Source organism: Narcine bancroftii, chromosome 6 (genome assembly GCF_036971445.1).
Source record: "Narcine bancroftii isolate sNarBan1 chromosome 6, sNarBan1.hap1, whole genome shotgun sequence".
Taxonomy (NCBI): Eukaryota; Metazoa; Chordata; class Chondrichthyes; order Torpediniformes; family Narcinidae; genus Narcine; species Narcine bancroftii.
In genome coordinates, this window is record NC_091474.1 from 170,609,577 (window position 1) to 170,633,446 (window position 23,870).

Here is a 23,870-nt window from a genome sequence, read left to right on the forward strand (position 1 = left end):
TGGTATTCAAGGGTGGGGATAAACGTAGAATGGTGATCGACTATAGTCAAACCATCAACCGCTACATGCAGCTGGACGCGTAACCTCTTCTTCGCATTGCGGATACAGTCAACCAAATCTCCCAGTATCGTGTGTTTTCCACAATAGACCTGAAATTCACTACCGCCAACTTCCCATCCACCCCGAGGATCGTCAATACACAGCTTTCAAGGCAGACGGCTGCCTCTACCACTTCTTCAGGATCCCCTTAAGTGTCACCAATGGTGTTTCTGTCTTCCAACGGGAGAGAGACCAAATGGTAGACCAAAACAACCTGTATGCCACCTTCCCATATCTGGAGAATGTCATGATCTGCGACCACAACCTGCAAGACCCTAATACAAACCTCCAGAAATTCCTCCCCACTGCCAAATGCCTGAACCTGACCTACAATAAGGATAAGTGTATCTTCCGCACCACCTGACTGGGGATCCTTGGCTGCATGATGGAGAATATGGTCATTGGCCCCGATCGCATGCGGCCTCTGCTAGACCTCCCCTTCCCCACAGCCTCAAGGCCCTGAAAAGTTGCCTGGCATTCTTATTACGCTCAGTGGGTTCCAAATTATTCATACAAAACCCACCCCCTCATCACGTCCACTTCCTTCCCCCTGACAAATGAAGCATGGGCAGCCTACTGCCGCATAAAAGAGGACATTGTGAAAGCCGCAAGGTATGCGGTGGATGAACCTGCCCCCTTCAGGGTGGAGAGTGATGCATCCAATTTCACCGTGGCCGCCACCCTTATTCAGGCAGGCTGCCCCATTGCCTTTTTCTCCCGCACTCTCCAGGGCCCTGAAGTCTGACACTCTTCTATAGAGCAGGCAGCTCAGGCGATCGTTGAGGCGTTGGAGGCATTACCTGGCCGGCAGATGTTTTATTCTGCTCATGGACCAATGGGCCATGTCATTCATGTTCAACAATAAACAGCGGGGTAACATAAAGAATGATAAAATGTTGAGGTGGTGGATCGAGCTCTCCACCTACCATTATGATGTCCTGGACCAGCCAGGGAAGCTCAACGAGCTTGTCATGAGAGACATGTGCCAACGCATAGGTGGATCGCCTCAAAGCCCTCCACAATGAACTGCCACCCAGGTGTCATGAGACTTTTTCTCTTTAACAAATCTCGGAATCTGCCATACTCCATTGGGGGATGTCAGAGACATGATCAGGGACTGCAGGGTCTGAGTGGAGGGCAAGCTGCACTTCTACCAACCGGTGGGGGTGCACCTGTGGAATGGGAAATCTAGCAGACAATGTAGCCAAAAAACTGTCAAAATGAGGGCCTCATTAAAAAAGTATTAAAAAAAATGCTTCAATAATTTACCCTTTGCTAAAGAGCATGTTGGGTTACTGCATCTGTTGAAACAGGAAGTGGGCACTTTTGGTTCCTGTTTAAACTTTTCAAACAAACAGGAAGGGAGCAGTTGTAGTAGAGGAGAGGTGGGAATCCCTCTGAACACCTATGGTGGTGAAGAAAGGAAATAATTGTAAGGCAGCAGGAAAAGGCCAGAGGTATGAGCCTGCCCCTCTAAAAAATACTTAACATGTTCTGTGCCACAAAGAGTGCAAGGAATCACCATTTGTGAAATGACAACGTGGAATTTTTTTGTTTTCTATAAATTAGTAACTGGTGGGCCATGCACATGAAAGTCAGATGATTTCAGTTTATTTCACAGAACTGCCCTAATTTAGTTTTGAAAGCGAGAAACACACCCTTTTTAAAAGAGAAATTTGCAGTAATTCCTCCCCCTGATCTGAAATACCAATTAGGTAATTAAACCATGCCATTTATGTACTTCTAAACCAAACAATATATTCATTTTATGTAACCAAAGAAGAGTGGTTCAGAAGCACAAGGACCACATTATTAATAGTTGAAAGGCTACTGACAATGCATTAGCTCTGTTTGATCTCATTGCACTTATTAGCACCTCATTTCATGTTTCCTTCCAGCAGAAAATTATTTTTCAGCTCATCTTGCCTATTCCATAGACCCATATGGGTTTGTACATTAATAGTCCTCTATAGGTGGTAAAATTGGGGCATGAGGAGTGAACAGTGATATACCCATGAACTCCTCAAACTTATCCACTGATACTTCCCCCCTCCCTTGTATTCTGCTACTCCCCTACACCAAGAACAATTTACAGTAGACAAGGAATCTAACCATGTCTTCAGGATATGAAGGGAAACTGGAGTGCCCAGCAGTCACAAGGAGAACATGCAAACTGCACATGGTGTTATATACTGAGGAAACCTGGGACTATTTTATGTTAGAGCATGAACACTAACTTACACTTGAGAGTGGTGCATGCATGGTGAGACACATTGTATCAATAAGCGACCCAGTAGCTGAATATAAGTAAAGAAATGTGCTGTTAAACTTACAAGTCTTTCTAGTGTTTATTAAGACCTCCGATAGTACAACCCAGATATAACATGGTGGCAGCGGTGGGATAGATCAAAACCCACTCCAGGTAGAGAAAAAAATTGAAATAAACTCAGAAAGAAACAAAGAAAAAGCACCATTTATCTGATTACCAGTGCTGGAGAAGAACATGGCTGCGTCAGCAGCAGTAGTAGTAGCAGCGTTGCACCCAGTAATGGACGGGAAAGCCGACGACACCATAGAGCCTTTCAAAAAGTTCAAGCATAAGTGCAACCTGGCATTCAAAGGTTTCCTCAAGGGAATCACACCAGAGGAAAAGGTGAGTTACATCCTTCTTTGGACAGGGGAGCGAGGATTAGACCTGTTTAGTAGCTGGGAGCTGGCTGAAGAGAAAGAAAATAACCCACCCAGAAAGGATATTTGAAAAATTTTCATCTCATCTAGAACCGAAATCCAACCATATAATAAAGTGATATGAGTTCCAGGGATTAAAACAAGCCTGACGAGTTGATAGATAATTTCCTCACAAGACTAAAGAATATTCCTGCGAAATGCAAGTTCAAAGAAATAGAGGAGAGAATAGTCGACCAACTAATCTGGGGAAGCACTCATCCTGAAGGGCAGAAACTCTCATAGGAAAAGATAGTTTGAAACTAGCAGATGCCGTAGATGCAGCTAAGGCCTTTGAGGACACTAAGTAGTCAATTTATTTGTCAATGTTAGCCCTGAGTCCAACTCTCAACCCAGCTTGTCTTGGCCTTCCTCCTCAGGTTGATCCTGTTAGAAACAAAAGTTCTCGCTTGCACAAAACGTGGGGATTTATTGGAGCATGCAAGTACCCTGCACATGGTGTGGACATCAGAGGACTTTTTTTTGATGATGGCTATGCAAAGAAAATTAATGATAAAAGCACAGCAACTCAGGTGTATAGAAGAGTCTTTCCTCTGTGCAATCACATTAAAATCTGTTGTTTGATAGTACAAGTTGAAGGACAAATATTGGGCAGTTCTCTTGGGTAATACTACCCCACCTGATGGGAAGTGATAATCGATTCTTTTGAATAACATTTCCAATCATAGAGCCCTCTCGCTTAGTTCTCATTGAAAAGTCAGCCCAGCATACATAAAAGTGCTGGTGAAATTTAGCAGGTCATACAAAATCCTGCTTGCTTCTCCAGCATTTCTGTGTATTGCAATCAACCCCAGAATCTGCAGATTTTATTGTTTAACTCAGCAGGCCACGAAGTATCCATAGTAAGTAAAAGGCAGGCAGCATTTCGAACCTGAGCCTTTCTTCTGGGGTTTCCTTTCTATGGATGTTGTGTGACCTGCTGAGCTTGTTTGTGTACTGCAGTCGATGCCAGCATCTGGAGATTTTCTTGATTACCACCAGTGTACACATAAACTTGAATTTCAATTATTCCTATTGGGTCATTGGTAAGTTCTTGTTATTTGAATGGACTTAAAATTCAACTACCAGGTGCAAAACATTTTCCAAAGACACTTGGACACTCAAGCCAATCTTTAAACCACATTTTTTCACCACACTTGTATCAGTTTTACAATGTGTCTTGGTTTGTTTTGAATTTTGGCTTTTGCATTTCTCATTCAGCACATTATTACCTTCATTATAGATAATCAGCTGATCTTTATGAATGAAGAGAAATCAGTTTTTTTTCTCATAGCATATTTCATCATTGTTAAAAATGTGCAGATATTGGTCATGCAACTAAGGAGAAAGTAAGTGGTCGTTCTATATTCTTTGGTTTACAATATCACTGTTGCCATTAGTATTTATCTTAATCATCTTTTAACCTTGGGTTTATGATTGAAACCAGACAGTTGTAGGCATGGACTGACTAACATTTTACATAATTCACCAGCATCTGAATTAACCAGTTTAACTGGTTATTTAATCAGGTCTGTCATGGACCACACCTCTGCATGAAAGCTTGGCGTGAATGGAGAGCAATTGTCTGCAAACTCATTTCAAGTTTTAAATGCATTTAGTTCTCATTTGGTATGTGTGATGGCTGATTTTTTTAAAATCAATATCTCAGTGTGCTGAAAGACCACAGGGTTTCGGGCTGCCCAAAGGCCGTCCTTCACCAAGTTGATGGTCTTCTAGCAATTCTGGATGTCAGACTCAGAGTGGGCCCCTGGGAACAGTCCATAAATCAGGGAGTCCTCTGTCTCACTGTCACTAGGGATGAACTGTGACAGAGCCCCCCTGCATCCCCCTCCACATCCTCTTTGCAAATCTGCATTCAGCAAAGAGATGGGCAACAGTCTCCACCCCACCACAGCCATCCCAGGGACAGCATGCGTTGAGGGTGATGTTCCAGTTGAACAGTAAGGATCTCACCACCAGCCAAGCCAAGTCCTGGTACTTGTTAGTGAGCTCTGGCGATATTTACACCATGCCAGGTACAGTTTACGAAAAAATAGGTAAGATGATCCTGAAATTATAATGTACAGATTGCTGTATATCACTTTAAATTTCTGCACATTAAATGCAACTGTGTTGATTTAAGATGAAGAATAGGCCTGTCAGTTATCTCTACATTTTTATTAACTCCTTGAAATTTGGTGGCTTGATTTTTCTTTAAAGGAAGTTATTTGCTCTGCTTAATCAGCTGAAGAACAAATCCTGGAGAATTCACAAATGAAAGGAAGCAATCTTTCAGCACAATTTTGATATTCTAGATTAATGATGTGTTACGAGCCCAGAGGACCCCAAAACCCAGCAGCAATAGATATTCACTGAGACAAATGATTACTTAAACAAAAGTTGCTTTTAATTATCTTTAATCATTAAAAACAGAATCACCCTTGAACTTATCAATATTAACTTAACTAACCTAACCTAACCCTTCTAATTCTAAGCACATATGTATGAAATGTGTGTGTAAGTTCAGAAAAGTTCTTTGATTCACAGTCCAATCTCACTTCTCATTCCTCCAAGTTCACTGGTTGCTAGCAATTCTTTTACTGTGCACAGAATTTAACATCTATAAAGTTTACCAGGCTTTGGTGTTTAAAAGGTAAATGGTTACCACTCAGGAAGGTTCTTGTTGGTTTTCAGAGAGAGAGAGAGAGAGATTTGTTGTATGCTGGACACCCACAACTGATTCCTTTTTAATCAGCTACTTCAGCGTCTTGCCAAAGAAACTTGCCCCCTCAGGGTTCTCCAGATGATAACCTCTTCCTTTCAGGTCACCACAGAGTTCCTTTTTGTTTCTCTTATTTCAAGTGAAACATTAGACAGCCAGTCCTCTCCTCTTGCATGAACCACAAAGGCTTTGACTAGGCTGAATTAAGCACTCACAACACATCTTCCATATGGGGTTTTCCACAAGCTTGCCAGTTTGACCTGTTTCTATCTCTCAGAGAAAAATCTGTTTGACTCTTTCTGCTTGCAAAACCACATGATCCCCCTAGAACAGCAAGTTCCACTCCAGACAGTATGCGACTCCGACAAGTTCTTTCACCTGTTTTCCTTTTTGTAAGCAGCAATCCATTAGTGTAGTCTCTTGGGCACTCTCCAAAGCTTTTGCAAAGGCTCTGGGGCTGATATGTCTAGCATAAGCAGAGCTCCAGTATTTTAAATAAAATCTGTTTTAAAGTTTTTGTATCTGACCTTCTCTAAAAAACCTGCCCCAATTTATCTCCCAAAAACATATCTATATTCTGTCACAGCTGCAATAAGGGAAGATGTTGGCCATGGTATTTAATGGACATTTCCCACATTGTTCATTTTCTTACATTTCACTCTATTTGTGGAGCGAGATCTTTGTAGCATGCTCTGTTTTTATTCTTGCAAATCAGACAACATGTAGGCATGAATTAAGTTACCTGCAATTGATGAAAAAAGTGTCATTCAAATTATTGGTAAAGGAGCATTGTGCTGTGAAAGCCATTTACTACTCTTCCGTCAGAATTCTCCCTGGAGTCAGTTCCCCAAATATTTTTTTAAAGAATAAATTCTATTTATTGTTTCTATAATCAATTTTTCTGTTTCTCTTCCTTTCTTTTATCCTATTTTTTAGATTTTGCTCCTATTCTAACCAAAATACGGGTGAGCCAGTGTTATGGGGAGGGATTAAGCTCTGAGAAAATGGGTGCTACTTATGTTATGGCTTTACATTACAGAAAATCTGTGGATGGTGTAAAATTAAGTATTTACTTTTAAAAAAAAACATAAATGTTGTAAGACCCTATTTTTATTCCATTCCCCGGATTTTTTTTGTTATGATTTGTGAATTCCATAAGGGTGAATTTCTGTTACCCATCTGTAAAATAATGGTTGCCTGTATATTTCCTGTTTTATAAATAATGAGTGTTTGTCTGTTTCTGTCTTCAAATGTTAAGTTGTACACACCCAGCATGTTCATTTTATGGACACCCAAGTTTTTAGTTAAATGTTTAGTTGTTTGGAGTGACTCAAAACACACGCTTGTACCTAAAAACAAAAACATGTTGTTATCTGTCAAGATTACTTTGCAGACATCAAGTGATTGCATTTCACATCAACATCCAGCACCCCTTTCATTTTTTCACCCCAAAGTGGAATGCTCATCACATTAAATTTAGAGCCATTATAACGATGGCAGTAAAATAAAACTGCAGAGGTCAGGGAATGTGGACAGTCTCTGGCTACAATTTGGAGGACAGTGTCTCTGCCCTTGAATAGGATCATTAACAAAGTCATAACATCGGGACAGATCGAGCTTGACTCTGGAGCAGGGAAGGATTCCTTTCTCTGAGCTCCAGGGAGGCATTCTTGTCCCTCCTATCCGTAAGAAATATTGAAAAATAAATATAAGAAAAATAGACCATGTCAACATCAGTTCAAAAGTTGGTTCATTACCATTATCTCAAAGAGATTGCTCATTTGTCTTTGCCATGATGCATTCAACTTGTACCATAAATGATCAGAGAAAAAGCCCCAACCTTTTTGTCACGAAGTTCAATAGTTTATTAGTCCAACACTAATAAAAGATGATCTCCCATATCCCAACAAGAGCAAGAATGTGAAGATTTTGTGACCTTAGTACCATTTTGTTAATTTTTCTCGTATATAGTTGCTGGCAGTCTTTTTTTATAATAAACTCGCCATTTAATGACTTTTTTGTATTTTTAGTGTGTCGTTGGCTTTGCAGAAGATCTGAAGAACAGTGGAAATTTTGAGAAAATAACTTTGCAATGTCCATGTTACGGATTTCTTTTTTACTGTTTGTAACTGCAGTCTTTGAGTGTCTCTGTAACAGTGCAACAAACAACTCTGAGGTTAAATTACTGCTCGTGTCTTTCGATGGATTCAGAGCCAGTTATCTTGAACGTTACTCATTTCCTAACCTTCAGAAGATGATCTCTAATGGAGCCATGGTGAAAGATGTAAAAAATGTATTTGTTACCAAAACCTTCCCAAATCATTACTCCATTGTTACAGGCCGTTATGCAGAAAGCCATGGTATTATAGCCAACTACATGTATGATCCAGCAACCAAAAATAATTTTTCAGTCAATACCGTTGAAGAATTTTGGTGGAACGAGGCCACTCCAATATGGGTAACCAATGAGCGACAAGGTCACAAAAGTGGTGGAGCAATGTGGCCTGGCACAGATGTGTCTATACACAATACAACCCCTTCGTATTACTTGAAATACAACCAGAGTGTTACATTTAGTGAGAGAGCTGACCACATTATAGAATGGTTTTCCAATTCAACAAACACCATTAATTTTGGTACATTGTACTGGGAGGAACCTGATTCTACTGGACATCGTTTTGGACCCAACAGTGAAGAACTGGACAAAATGTTGAAGGAAGTGGATGATCACATTGGCTATTTAATTGATCAGCTTAAAAAGACTGGACTATGGAACAAAGTTAATGTTATTATCACCAGCGATCATGGAATGGCACAATGTTCTGAAAAGAAAGTTATACAACTGGATAATTGCATTGGACGTGGTAACTACACTCGGATAACCTATTCTCCAGTGGCAGCTATATTACCTCTTACAAGTAAGTGATAATCAAAGTCGTAACAGGTGTACAATAATAATAGCAGGTTAACTATAACAGCAAAATTATGTTTAAATGTTTACAATGTGAATTTGGGTACAAATGGCTAAACTCAATATTCATAACAACTCTTAATTTGCTGAAAGTTGTACAAATTGTAAATGTCAGCCAAAATTGACGTCCTGTTATTTGGTAACAGAGAGCAGTTTGAAAATGATCGCAATAAGAATGGGAATGTAACGTTTTCGATACCTTAATTTTACTTCAGTTATTATTCAATTGAGAAAAAATTGCATTTAGTTATCCTTGTGTAAATATACAAGGAAGAACTGTGTCAGTGCAAAATCATATCTGTGCAACAATCTACATAGACTGGCATGTGTGAGTAGCCAATGGTAGTCCTTTGATCGTGCAAATATTACTGCACCTCTGGTAACCATGTGACTTAGATTTATCAATAATATTTGTTGATACAGTCTTCGTATACAGTGACTTTAAATAGTGTGCAATGCTGAGTATCAGTGGGAATTTAAGAGAGAGGGAAGGAGGAGCTATTACCAAATCTTTTTTTTTGATTTGCAAAATGTAAATGTTTGCAAATAATATCCCAATTGAACACAATCTCTGGTTCAGCCTTTGAACAAGATAATTGGTTAGAAACAAGGGAGGAGGTAGAAAAATCTGCACAATTCACTGCAGGACTGAAGCATCTCGCATCCGGATTGGGTGGGGGGGGGGGGGTGGTGTGGAGGATCAACATAGTAGCTGATAATACACAGAATAAAGGGAACCTCAGTGAGAGAGAATATTAAGCTATTTAAAACAAGCTTAATTTGGATTGATCCACACTACAATAAAACTCCAATAATTCATTATCTGACCATTTGGAAATCCTGGTTGTTCAGTGTCTGGCTCACTGTGTCCCATTTCCTGCATTCTTTAAACTTACAGGGTCCACTGAACAATTTATTTTTCCACTGAGCCACATCTTAAAGAAGTGAGTTATAAGTTGGGGGTTGAATACAAGTAACATACAGTTGTCCAGAAAACCTGCTTGTCCAGAACCAGTGTTGAGGATGCTGGATGAACAGAGTTTTCATGGCACCAGTGAGGATAAGGAGGCCATCAGCAAGCAGCTGGAGTGCTGAGCATGATTCAAAATTTCCCCAAGCCAAGCACGACCAAAGGTCTGCAGGAGTTCCTGGGGATTGTTAACTTCTACCATCGCCACCCTCATGCAGCCCCTGTTTGACGACAAGATGCTCCAGTAGACGCCAGACGCCACCGAAGCCTTCCATGCCATGAAAACGGCACTGGCAAGGACCACGGTGCTGGCATACCCAAACTCGACCTCCCCTTGGCCCTTACAACAGATGCGTCAGACAGTGGGTACAGTGCTGGAGCAATGGGTCGACAAGCACTGGCGCCCCCTTGCTTTCTTCAGTAAGTACTTTTGAATGCCAGAGCTCAAATACAGCGCGTTTGACTGAGAACTGTTGGCCCTGTACCTGGCAATACGCCATTTCTGGTACATGCTAGAGGAAAGGGTTTTCACTGCCTACACAGACCACAAGCCACTAACCTACACACTCGGCAAGGTCTCGGACAGCGAGACAACAGCGGCACTTCTCCTACATCTCAGAGTATACCACAGATATTCGCCACGCCACAGGGAAGTCCAATGTGGTGGCCGACATGCTGTTCAGACCCATGATCGCCGCAACCTCAAGAGGGCTCCACGTCGCCCAGCTCACCAAGGACCAGATGGAGGACGCGGACATCCAGGCCTACCGGATGGCTATCACCAGCTTGAAGGTCAGCAATTTCTGCCCCTCACCAGGAGGCCTGTCCCTGCTGTGCGACATCTTCACAGGTTTTCCCAGACCTATCCTACCCATGACCTGGTGACCAGATCCACAGCCTATCCCATCCTTTCATAAGATCCATAGCCCGCTACACCACCGCTCCTAGAATCATCGCTGCCCCAGGTGGTATCCTTCGATAAGGTCCACCTTGGAGAAAACTCGGCAGCCTGGTAGCCTCGTGGTGAAGTCCTGGACGTGTGGGATGGAGTATCTGTCTGGGACTGTCACCTTGTTCAGCTGTCTGTAGTTGCTGAGTCAGAGCTCTTCTGCATGGGCTGTTTGTACGGCGGACGATCCCCAGCTCCTCCACGGCGGTGAATTCAACCTTGGCTTGTTGGAACTTGTCTTGCAGGAGACACTGGGCCTGTGCATGCACTGGGGGGCCAGCGGTCTCTACGTGGTGCTCCACGCCATGTAGTGGGTTAGTGTCTTGGAAGTTTGGGACCAGTAAGGCTGGGTACCTGGCCAGTAGGCGGGCATACTGATCTTGGTCCAGTGTGTGGATCCCTAATGGCAGGAAAGAACGTTGCTCAAGGTGAGGGGGAAAGACTGGAATGTGGTAGCATTCACTAACTAACATCTCATCATGTCCACCAGCAGTTCGTGTGCCCGTAGGAAGTCCGCTCCAAATAGTTGGGCCATGATTGTGCACTCCCTCTGGAAAACTGTGTCTGTGACGTAGATGGTGACTAGGCAGGTCCTGTAGCTTGGGATGGAGGATCTGTTGGCCACTTGCAGGGAGAGACCCTTGGGGTAGTGCCTGGCCTCAGAATACATAAGCAGGTCGAGGCTGATTTCTGCACCCATGTTGACTAGGAAGTCCCTCCGTCCGTTGGTCTCTGAGGTAGAAACGGTCTTTCAGAGCGCCAACCGTCAAGGCCACTATTGGTGGCCGGCTTTCCTGTTTCCTATTGCTTTGTTGGTTTGGTAGCGGGGTATGAGCACAGGAGGGGGTGCACTGCTGGGCATTCTGGCCCCATCAGCAGTGGTAGAAACAATATTCATAGTGTGCCCATCGCGTTGCTGCTGGGCTGCGCCCACTGTTGGGGTTTCCAGTGGGCTGATCACGATGGCAGGCCCAACAGCATGGATGGGCTGCACATGGAGGGAGTTCTGCTGTGGGGTGTGGAAGTGCCTGTCTGCCTCCTTGGCTACAGGTGCGGAGTGCTGAAATCCATGTCCTAAACCATCGAGGAAACACAGCGGCAGCTTGGTGAGGAACAGGGCCTCGAAGAGAAAACAGTCTGTAGGCCTATCCACTAGTGTCACTATCTCATGCATGAGCTCGGAGGGATTCCTGTCGCCCAGGATCCAAATGGCATGCTTGTGCCGGCTGAGTTCTAGGGAATTGAGGAGAAACTGCTGGAACTGCTCATACTTGCGCTCCATTGGCGGGTTTTCCATGAATGAGCTTACTTTGGCAGAGGTGGCAGTGTCCAGAGCGCTGACGATGTGCCAGAACTTGCTGCTTTGGAGATGATTCCCCTGATGTGGAACTGGGACTCAGCCAGTTCCTGGGCTGATTTGCCCAGAAGGGTGGTAAATGCATGCCCATCGTGTTGGTCGCAGCCATTACAACTGTAGTAGTAGCAGATTCTCGCATTCTGATGCATTCAATGCGGGTTCAAAGACATTGGAACTGTCAGGGTCACCACTGTAGCGACTGCTGCGGCAGTGCTATGAAATGAAGAGATGTCCACACAATAAAGGGTGAACCAAAAACTGACATTATTTGAATTTTCCGCGTTGCCCCGTGGGAACGCCCACTTCCGATATCATAAGTGCTGCCTTCCAGAAGTGACATCAGCGCGTCTCTGCGTCACTCCTTGGCTGGCGGTGTGCCACATATGGGGGGGGGGGTCCCTTAGCTCGCACATGGAGTCAACCGCAGGCTTCTTCTCAGTAGTGAAGAAGGGCCTGCACCATCTTGGAATGGGCAACTATTGCAGCAATTCGCCCCATCCACTTGCGCAGTCACTCTGCACGCTACACGCAATTAACACTCATCTGATTAGTTTTCAGAGCAATGCAAAAAATCTATTGTTTTTAATACATTTTTTTTTGCTTGGTAGAATAAGAGTGGTATATTGGTATGGCTGGGAGAACTTTCTCAAAGCATCAGAGACCCAGCTTTAATCCTGACCTCATGCTGCCTGCACAGAGTTTGCCTATTCTCTGTGACTTCAGTTGCTCCATTTTTTTCCCATATTACAAAAAAAAGTGAATTAATAGGGTTATTGCCACTGTAATTCACCCCCCTGTGGAGGTGGTTGATGAGAATATGGGGAGAATAATAAAATGAGATTAGTGTAATAGGTGGCTAGATATGTATTGAGGATTCAGTGGGCTGAAGGATTTGTAATTTCTCTGTAGCTCTATTATGCTGTTAAATTAGGTCCATCCATGACGTTACCGATGTGCAGTGACATAAAGATCCTGATTCTATATGGGAACACAGGGAAGTTCATCTCGGCGACGTATTTCTTACTCCAAGTGGAAGGCCCTAATCCGGGCCTTCACAAATTGAGGCAAAGGTGGGAGTTAGATTTAGGAACAACAATTGATTAACTGTGCTGGTCAGATCTGTGTCGGAACAGCATGGCCGCGATTATTAATGCACAGTATAGGCTGGTGTAGTATAACTTTTTCCACCAGCTATATTTTGACACCGCAAAAATTGAATGAGGCTGAAACAGAAATTTCAGACCAATGTTTTAGATGTGGCATTGACATGCAACCTGGACATGTACCATGGTGTGATCCTTCTGGGTGGACCCAGAGCTGTTCCCATTGGGAAATATAATGGACATATGGCTTAAGATGAAGCTGGCCAAATTTCAAATCCAATTTGTAATGATCTCATTGGCAATGACCAGGAAGTACATAGCGGTTACCTGGAAATCTGACTCTTACTTGGGCATTGTGCGCTGGAATCCGGAAATGCAAAGCTGTGTTCCCCTGGTGAAAATTACCTATAACTTAAGGAAAAAAAATAAATTTTTTCTAAAAATTTGGCAACCATATTGAAATTTATAGGAGCACAGTTATAGCGTGGATCTGTGTGCCTCGCCACCCTGTGTTCCCTCCCTATCTTTTTACTGGGGGGGGGGGTCCATTCCAGCCCAATCAAGTTAAGTCAAGAAAAATGTAACAGCCTGGGTGCCAGCTGTCAACCCATGACAAATCCCTGATGTGTTCCCAACCTTTGTTGTAGGTGTCTTGAATGTTGTACATAATTGCGATCTGTCGAGTGTGAGGAAGGGGGAGAAAAATGGCTCGGACCCAACGGTGAATCTTGTACATAATAGATAACTATAAATTATGATTGATTACTGGAAATTGTTTGAGTTTGAAAATTTATAAATAAAATATTCAAAAACCATGTTCAAAATGTGACCAAGCTGCATTGCCTGCTTACAAAAGGAATTGTAAGAGATAACAATTAGTAACACAAAAATTTAAAAAAATGGTAGAATGCCTTGTGTATGAAAGATTGTGTCCCAATGCAACTTGAAAAATTGCTTTATGTATTTCATTTTTTTTCATGCAACTTAAAATTGGGACCATTGCTATGGTAATTTTTTTTTTCAAATCATTAAGTCCATTTTTGGCTCTATTAATCAAATAAACAGATTATCAATCTGAAACAAATATTTAAAAGAAAAACAGAAGTCAAAGTTTTAAAACACTGCATGGTTGTGACAGTTTGGAAAGATGACACATGTACCAGAACCACCTGCAGTAACCAAAGTAGAAATTCTACTTTAACTTGTTAATAACACGATCCATAAAAGCAACAGTAATTGGACTAGCTAGGATCAACATTAAGTTTGTGTTTTATATATCAGATAAACCTGTTGAAAGAGTGTTCTCTGGTCCTTGCTGCAAAACATGGAGACACACAACCAAACATAACAGATACAGATGCAGGACAGATAGACATACATAAAAATAAATCAATAAATAGTTTAGTAAATATTATTATCAGGGTCTTGGATGGTTTATGTGAGCAGTTCCTTTGGTTGATCAGAATTTTTTTTTAAAATGTTTCATTTTAAGAATTTTTAATCAACATGCAGTCAAAACGAAGAATAATAAAAAGTAAAACATCAATATCCATAAAATTAACAAAATAATACAAATATCAATCTGCACGTCGATATTAAAGAAGGTGAGAAAAAGAAGAGACAACATGTGATTAAATTATTATAAAGAAAGAAAAATTACAAAAATACTAAAAAAATGCAAAATCAATGTCCATGTTGAACCAAAGGGGAAAAAAAGATAGAAAGAAATAACAAAATCAGAAGAATCCTTCCACGCCGAAACAAGAAGAAAGAAGAAAATAAAAAGTAAGAAAAGAGAAAGAATAAGAAAAAGAAAAGATTGGCTTCACCTAGGATAAACCCCACTCCCATTAAGGGACAAATAACCTGACTTATCTAGGGTCCTCGACACTGCGAGCACTGAGGGAGGAAAGAGACAGGAGGGGGGAATTGTTAAAGATTTACCCCAATGTACCTTAGGTATGAATTCCATATTCTTAAAAATACATCCTACCTGTTTCTAAGGTTATAGGTGATCTTCACTGCCCCACGGAAAGAAGATGTTCCTCAGCCTGGTGGTGCAAGCTCCGATATTCCTGCATCTCTTCCTTGATGGGAGTGACTGAAAGATGCTCTGCGGAGTGGTAGAGGTCCTCAATGATTTTGCGCATCCTCTTCAGACCATGATCCTGGTAGATAATCTCGATGGAGGCTATTTAGGGAGAGGAGGGAGATCCCACTGATCAATACCAGTGATCTATAAAAAGCTTCTAAATATTGGATTGTATTTTAATGGCTAATATGTCTGGGTATGTCTGGCCAGTTTTCCAAAATTGTTTCATCATTTAATATCATTTTGATTAGTTCTTCGAGTAAGATTTAACACAATGTATTTTTTTTTGTTCTGTACAGATGCAAGTTATGTATACAAGCTGCTGTTGAACTGTGATAAACACATGAAGGTTTATTTGAAAAAAAATATCCCAGACTATTATCATTATAAGGACAACAGTAGAATTCAACCAATTCTTCTCGTCGCTGATGAAGGATGGACGATAGTTCAGAATGGATCACTCCCACGTTGTAAGTTCAGAATGTAAAAGTGCTTTGATATTTTCTTGTCATAACTAATCTGAATGAGTTTGATCCTGGTATTATGTCAGTTTGTTTTATAAACTGTTCCAACCAATGAGTACCAACTCTCATCTACAGTAATTTGAGTAGGACCAAGCACAGAATTAAATTGAACATTTATTTTAATTATGAAAAAGCAAAGGCCACGAACTGAAAGTAGCTCATCATGGAGCTCTTATTATTTTCTAATAATTGCACATGAATAATCAAACATCCATGTTTATTCATTGTTTTTTTTTAAATTTTATTTTTCACATTATGAACCATATTAATCAAAATACACACAAACATTTCCCTCTTGAATATACACAGTGTCATTTTCTCCCCTTTTTCTCCCCTCCAAACCCATTAAATGTTCAACATATACAATACAATAAACTCATTAAACAATGTCATCACACAATGAGAATAAACAAGAAAATTGTGTCATCTACTTTTACACACGGGGTCAGTTCATTTCGTCTTCTTCTCGTTCTATCATTTTAGGGGGTGGAGGTCCGCGGTAGGCCCTCTATGTTGTGTTCCATGTACAGTTCCCAAATGTGCTCGAATATTGTGATTTTATTTTTTAAATTATAAGTTATTTTTTCCAATGGAATACATTTATTCACTTCTATGTACCATTGCTGTACTCTCAGGCTCTCTTCTGATTTCCACGTTGACATTATACATTTTTTTGCTATAGCTAAGGCTATCATAATAAATCTTTTTTGCGCTTCATCCAGTTTGAGGCCTTATATTACTTAGAAGAAAAATCTCTGGATTTTTTTGGTATGTTGCTTTTTGTGATTTTATTTAATACCTGATTTAGATCTTCCCAAAATTTTTCCACTTTCTCACATGCCCAAATTGTTGTTCCAGTTTCCTTCTTACAGCGAAAACATCTCTCTGATACTGTTGGATCCATTTATTTAACTTTTGCGGCGTGATATATAGCCTGTGTAACCAATTATACTGTATCATGCATTACCTCGTATTTATTATATTTTTCATAGTTCTGGAGCATAACTTTTCCCATATTTCATTTTTTATCTTTATGTTTAGATCTTTTTCCCACTTTTGTTTGGGTTTACAGCTTATTTCATCATTTTCTTTCTCTTGCAGCTTGATGTACATGTTTGTTATAAATCTTATAATTATCATTGCGTCTGTAATCACATATTCAAAGCTGCTTCCTTCTGGTAATCTCAGTCTGCTTCCCAATTTGTCCTTTAAGTAGGTTTTCAGCTGGTGGTATGCAAACATTGTACCATGAGTTATTCCATATTTGTACTTCATTTGTTCAAATGATAATAAATTATTTCCCAAAAAACAATTTTCTATTCTTTTGATCCCTTTTCTCTCCCATTCTCTAAAGGAAAGGTTATTTATTGTGAAAGAGATTAGTTGATTTTGCGTCAATATTAATTTTGGTAGTTGGTAATTTGTTTTTTTCCTTTCTACGTGAATCTTCTTCCAAATGTTGAGTAGATGGTGCAGTACTTGTGAACTTCTATATTGCACCAGTTTTTCATCCCACTTAATAAAGTACATGTTCTGGTTCCTGCTCCCCTATTTTATCTTCGTCCAATCTGCTTTTTCCCTTGTTTGATAAAAATCTGATAGGTATCTTAATTGTGCTGCTCTATAATAATTTTTAAAGTTTGGTAGCTGCAAACTACCTTGTTTGTACCACTCTGTTAATTTATCTAACACTATCCTCACATGTTTATTCATTGTTGAAGCAAGAATCTTTCTAATAGAAAATAGTGAAATCAAACAGGATGAGTAACCATGTGGATTTTCAATGTCATTCAAGAATTGCACAGCGATCTCGCTGAAAAGACACATAATATAGAAATGTTTAGAGTGATGTAGCCATCTCTTATCCCTGCTCTTCATGGCAGTCCCTATTAGCTTGAGTTGAATCTGCCTCCTGTTCCAATTTTATGGTAAGGCTGTCTGGCTCACTTTTGTACTATTGCTCATTGCTTTTCCAGAAAAGATGGTAGTTTATCTAAATTTCCAATTACTTCCAATATAGCATTCTATGAATCAGCATCATGTTACAGCCAAAATGTATGCTTTAGTTTTGATAATTTTATTTTAAATTTTAATTTTTAAAATAATATTAAAACATTTAAATGTTTTTTCATAAATTAAATTGTATTTATACATATATTAAACAAAACATTTGGATTATTGTGCATAGTTTTAGTCACCTAACTACACAAAAGTTATCAATAAGATAGAAAGAATGTGGTGATGCCCCCTCCTGGGTACTAATTGGATTGCACTCTGAAAGAGAAGGTGTATAATGATTTCATGAATAAATGGAATTCCAGAATTATATCCAGCAAAACAGACAATCCAATTTTAAAACACTTGGTTAAAATATGGGGTGATACCTACTGAGGCTCTGAACTGAAAAGAGGATAATCACCGAAGACACCTTTAAGACAAAATGAACTTGTACCCATGACTTTGAACAATAAAATTTTGGAAGCCTGGTATTAGATTTTTATGAAAAAGGACTTTTCATGTCATTTGAACAGGTGAAGAAGAAATATAATTTGTCCAATAAGACATTTTTTTGTTACCTTCAGTTGCGATCCTTCCTTAGGGCCAATTTAGACCCTGAAATTACTCTTATCAGAACTCACTGAAAAGGAGAAACTACTCCATGAAGGAAATGTATATATTTATTTATAAAAGGTATTTTTTATTGATGAGTGAGAGTTCAAAGCCAGGTTTGCATAAATCTAGGGTGAGACGAGTCAGACCTAGACACAACAATTGACAGACAACTCTGGTCAGATCTGTGTCCAGGAAGTCTGATGGCTCCTATCAATGCCAGGTATGGATTAGTCCATTATAATTTTCTCAAACTGTACCTCATCCCACAGAAATTACACCAATATAAACCTGAATGAACAGAGATGTGTTTTACGTGTGATGTAGAGGTTTGTTCTTTTTCACATTCTACCTGGCTTTGCATGAAGGTGAGGCCCTTTTCTAAGACCTCTGATACTCTAATTAAGATCACAGGAGTCACCTTCCCAGTAGACCCAGAGCTTTGTCTTCTGGGGAACTTTGCCACGGTTGGTGGATTACTAACTAATTCTCAAATTAAATTCACAGAAATTGCCTTATGTGCAACCAGGAAATACATAGCTGAAACATGGAAGTCTGATTGCCATCTACTCATGGATAGGTGCTCTTCGGAGATGAATAGCTGCATCCCACTTAAAAAGGTCACATACAATGTCAGGAAGGGATACAACACCTTCCTAAAAATCTGGCAGCCTTATTTAGGGCATATAGAGCAGAAGAATGAGGAGGGATTTGATAGAAGTAATTAAAATTATGAGGGGGATAGACTGAGTAAATGTAGATAGGCTTTTTCCACTGAGGGTAGGTGAGATACAAGGGTTAAGGGGGCAAGTTTAGAGGGAAACTTCACTTCACACAGAGTGGTGGGAGTGTGGAAGGAGTGGTGAATGTGGGTTCAATGTTAACTTTTAAGAAGAATTTAGACAGGTACATGGATGGGAGGGGTACGAAGGGCTATATGCACTGGGTGCAGGTCAGTGGGACGAGGCAGAAAAATAGTTCAGGACTGAGTTAAAGGGCCAAAGGAGCTGTTTCTGTGCTGTAATGTACTATGGTTCTATTTATGCCATTGATTGCATAAATAAACTGAATCCAGCTGGCTGCTGTTTAAGAACAGAAGTAGAATGAAACCAGGGATAAGAACTATTGGAATTGCTCTCCAGCCTTCATTTGGGTTAGGAAGTGACAGGTTTTGGAGAGGCCATCATGGAAGGGAGTGAGTGGGTGCCTATTCTAGGGACATGTACTGGGGAAGTGTGCAATTGTAGCTGTATCAAGTGACTCGAAGCTACGGTAACTTTGCTCAACATGGTGCGCTATCTACAAAACCAAAAGACTGAAAGGTGTTCCAATAATAGGACTTCCAAATTTAAAGATGGTACTTCTTCTAGGACTGGGAAGTTGAATTATAATTAAAGGTGATAAATTTTTTATTATATGAATTACTGGCCACAGGAAACTACTCAGTGATAAGAATGTTTTTTGACAGAGAAAAGATATTGATAAGAGTGAGATGAGGCATGTAGGAGGAGGTAACAAAGCATTTGTGTCTGGAATGCATTATTAGGGTGGTGATGAAGACTGGTACAGTAGGGACATTTAAAAGATTATTGGATAGACATGCCAATGTAAGAAATATAGAAATATGGGTGTGTGGTGAGGAAGGACTAGATTGCCGTGGAGTTGGATTGTATAGATCATCACAGCGTTGTGGACAGAATGGACTAAACTGTGCTGTCATGTTCCATGTTCTATAAACAAGATAATCATTGGGATAAATGCACCACACCCAGTCAGCGAAATACAAGCTCTGGAGCACATTTTATTTACTTGTTATTCCCAATGGAATGGAAAATAATATTTTATGTTTTGCATTTTTCATCAGTGGGTGACCATGGTTATGACAATGCCTTACCAAGCATGCATCCACTTCTGGTAGCTTATGGACCAGCATTTCAAAAGGCTTATAAAACAAAAACCATCAACAGCATTGACGTCTACCCACTGATGTGCCACATCCTCGGGCTGAAGGAAGAGCCCAATAATGGAACTTTCCGAAATGTGCGATGTTTGCTGGCCAATGAGTCATGTATAGGCCAACCTGAAGTGATTGGAATTGTGATTGGTTCTTTAATGATATTGATGACATTGTCCTGCCTTATGATACTAGTGAAAAAACGAGCATCACCTCAGCGTACATTTGCACGTCTTCAATTACAAGAAGAAGAAGATGATGATGATCCTTTGATAAATTAATTTAAAGACTATGTGTTAAGAGCCTTCTGTGATTGTCATTCTGGTGTGATAAAAGCCTATGTTGTTCCAGACAGTCTCAACAGGGCCCTTGGCAGGGGGGTTGGGGGAGGGGCACAGCACATTTAAGTAAAAGCCTGGTTTTCTTTTCACCTCACGTCATACAAATATATTTTTTTAAACATGGTCTGTATGAGAGAAGTACAGAATTAACTAAATCTTGACTGCTTCACAGGGAAGTGGGGGGGGGGGCATAAATTTTGAGGCCATTGTCAAAAATAAAGGTGAGAATGGTTGGTTTAGATCTCCCATTCTCTTTAGTTTGAGGATTCCAATTTTTGTACAAGACAAAGCCACACCAAAATAAATTTATTCCAAATCAGAGATAAATTTGCAGGGAGCAAAAGCTAGTCCTGTTAGAATTAGTAAGGAGGAGTAAATTATCCAGTCCTTGTGCTTGTCAATGGCAGTTATCAGTTTCAATTTTGATTTACCTACTCAGCAAATTAATCCCCCCCCACTTCACACCCATAACTTTCTATTTTCATTACATCCATATCCTTAGTTAAGAGTCTTCTGAACATCCATATTGTACCAGTCTTCGGCACCACCTTCAGCAATGCATTCCAGGCACCTGACCCTCTCTGTGGGGGGGGGGGAAACCTTATGACATTTCCCCTAAACTTTCCTCCACTCACCTTAAATAGATCTGGTATTTGCCATTGAACAGATGTCATCAGGTATGTGCTATTGATTCAAGCAGATTTGAGAGATTTTTGTATCGTGGGGGGTGGGGGAATTATTTTATTTAAATTTTCCATTATGTAAACCAGGCAATTGAATAGAGCTAGCTGTAATTTTTTTTTCACTTGTTACTGGAATAGTCAACTATTGACTTTAAGGATTAACACTTCTAATATTTGCAATGTACTTATATGATTGATTTTTAAACTATCTACAGTCGTGTCCCAAGTTTTATTTAACTACTCTTATCCAAATCCTTTCATTTTGACTTTACTCTTTAAATAGATGTTGATATTTGTTAATGAGGATGTAGCCATACAAAAATATAAGTATATTAAAAACCTCTAAAGCTAATATATTAATACCTATAATTACTTTGAATGCTAACAAGTACAGTAAAACCCCTGGTATCCAGCACCTATGGGGATTTTCTGGTTGCTTGAGATTATGTATTGCATGATTAGTGAACTAATGGCGAAGCATGCCAATTTTAAGCCTATTTATTTCTGCCTTTTGTTTTTGCCAATTACATGAAATCCAGATAATAGGGGTTTACTGTGTACAGCATTTATATGATAGCCAAGGATTAAATTATAAATGGGATACATGCCTTATTCATTATTTAACATAGGATGGAAGATATTATTCTATTTCAAAGCATTGGAATAAAATTTGTACCCAAATTAAAAAATACTTTTCAAATTGAACTGAAGATGGCAACAAAATTCAATTTTTTTTGTGTGTATAGTGTGTTTCGGCCATGTGTTGCAAAATTCTATTAAATCAGCTGGATTGTGCTGGATCCACACATACTTTATAATTGCGCTCCGCACCCCATGCCACACCAGTCTTTTTCAGACTTGTGGATCTAATAAAGCTGGAGACCTTCCTAGAATAGCCATCCCACAAGCAGTGACTCAGTCTCAAACTTGTGAGCCTGAGAGTTCATTCATAATATGAGCCTTTGTCAGCTCATGATATCTAAAAACCAGAAAAATATATTTGATGTACAAAGCTTGTTTTGAAAATACCTGAGGTATTATCATTATTATTAAAGAAAATCCCAAGTAGTTTATATTTTCTATCCTGATCGGTGATCCTATTTAGTTGAGCCAACAGGATAGATAGCCAACGAGACACTTATGGAAGATATTCAGCTCTTCACCAGTCAAGGCAGAGTCCAGCAGCTGATCAGAGAATAGATGTGATTTAGACTGACCTCCATCATATTCCATATTTCTAAACTCAGCCACATACTTACCATATAAGCTAGTTGCTTTCGTTGGAATTGGCTGACGAGCATGATTTTTTTGGTCAATATGTTTAGCTACTGTGGATTATGTGATCAACTCATAAGAATTTAAGTTTATTATTACATAAAAAGCATTCTCATTCTATTGAATAAAAGCTGATGCAGTTATAATAGCAGTTAAGTTTTGAAATATCAGGAAATAATCAACTTCAAATCACCAACATTTATTCTAATCTGTTTGTCAAACTGGCATCACTTGCTTACTGCAAGATAAATAAGAGACCACTAAAACAAATAGGAGATTTCCACAAAGCTTCTTGTACTCAAACATGTGAGTCTTTGATGCTGTTTAATTAAAAACTTGAATAATATCATCCTTATTCTGCTGAGATATACCACCAAAGGAAAATGCTGTAATATAACAATTATGTTGAATTTATCTTGATGTACCAGTTTCAGTCTTGAGCCTTATAAAACTGTCCCATTTTAGAAAAGACTCCCATTTAAAAAATATTGTGTATTCAAATTTGTTAAAGCCAAGTGAAAATAAACACAAGGTTGAAGAAAGTCGAAGTAAAGAGAGAACAGGTGAGTGGTAACACATTTTATTAAAAATTGTGCAGTTTATTCCTTTTCCCATGGCATTCATTGAACACATCTTTCAGAAAACAAAATTCTGCACAATGTGCACCAACTAAAATCTTCTTGACCACGAATGTCTCCTCATTAGTTCATTACTTGTCAAAATAGTCGATAAAAATGATCAACTAAATTGTTTGGCAGCATGGAATTTTTTGGATTCCCTTCAGACATTCTGGGAAAGAAAAACAATGTTTTAATCTTTCTCCTTCCTTCAACAATGGCTGTTAAGTAACTTTAGTAAAGCTATTGACACTGGTTTTTAAAGCTAACTACTGTTCACCATTTTACCTTTGATGCTCGCCTGTTTCTAAATAAATTTAAGGTTTTAAAATTAAATTGACTACTGCAACAATTACATTGCAATTTTAACATTACAGAAAGATGATTAAATATTTTTACAACAGATCTCAAAGATGTAAAAATTTACAATAATGCATTCAATAATTGTCATTTTTATGCTTCATGTATTTGAATTTTGAAGTGTATAATAAATATTTTACTTTTATTGGACACCTAACTGATTTTTTTTATTTTGCAACGTTTAAACAATTGCCCATTGCAGTAGATTGAATATAGATGTGGAAAAAAAAGACAAAATAATACTGATATCACATAAAGACACATTATCGCCTTGATCAAGAGATTCAAATGGTAAGGCCCATCTTCAGAGATGCTAAAATGGGTGTTCTTATTTAGTATTTATTATTGTTGGCCTTCAATATATTAATGCATCAATGATATGTGCAACACTCATTTTTGTATGTCAGCAAAATCGTAATAAACATTTTGCAATTTTGGATTTTTTAACAATTAAAATAAAAGTACATTCATGTTGTAAATGTCACTATATTGAATAGTATGTTGGGAAAGAGTATCAGG

The 23,870-nt window shown here is 39.4% G+C and overlaps 1 protein-coding gene across 4 annotated transcripts in view; it reads left to right on the forward strand.

The window, feature by feature from the left end:
* Nucleotides 1-23,501, forward strand: part of enpp4 (ectonucleotide pyrophosphatase/phosphodiesterase 4) — a 43,592-nt gene extending 20,091 nt beyond the window's left edge. For all 4 annotated transcript variants that reach the window (XM_069886711.1, XM_069886709.1, XM_069886710.1 and 1 more), the window contains 3 exons: nucleotides 7,576-8,463; nucleotides 15,287-15,457; nucleotides 19,986-23,501. In XM_069886711.1, coding sequence (XP_069742812.1) covers nucleotides 7,638-8,463; nucleotides 15,287-15,457; nucleotides 19,986-20,356 — 1,368 coding nt within the window. In that variant the 5' untranslated portion in view covers nucleotides 7,576-7,637 and the 3' untranslated portion in view covers nucleotides 20,357-23,501. The remainder of the gene's footprint in view (nucleotides 1-7,575; nucleotides 8,464-15,286; nucleotides 15,458-19,985) is intronic.
* Nucleotides 23,502-23,870: the final 369 nt, after the last annotated feature.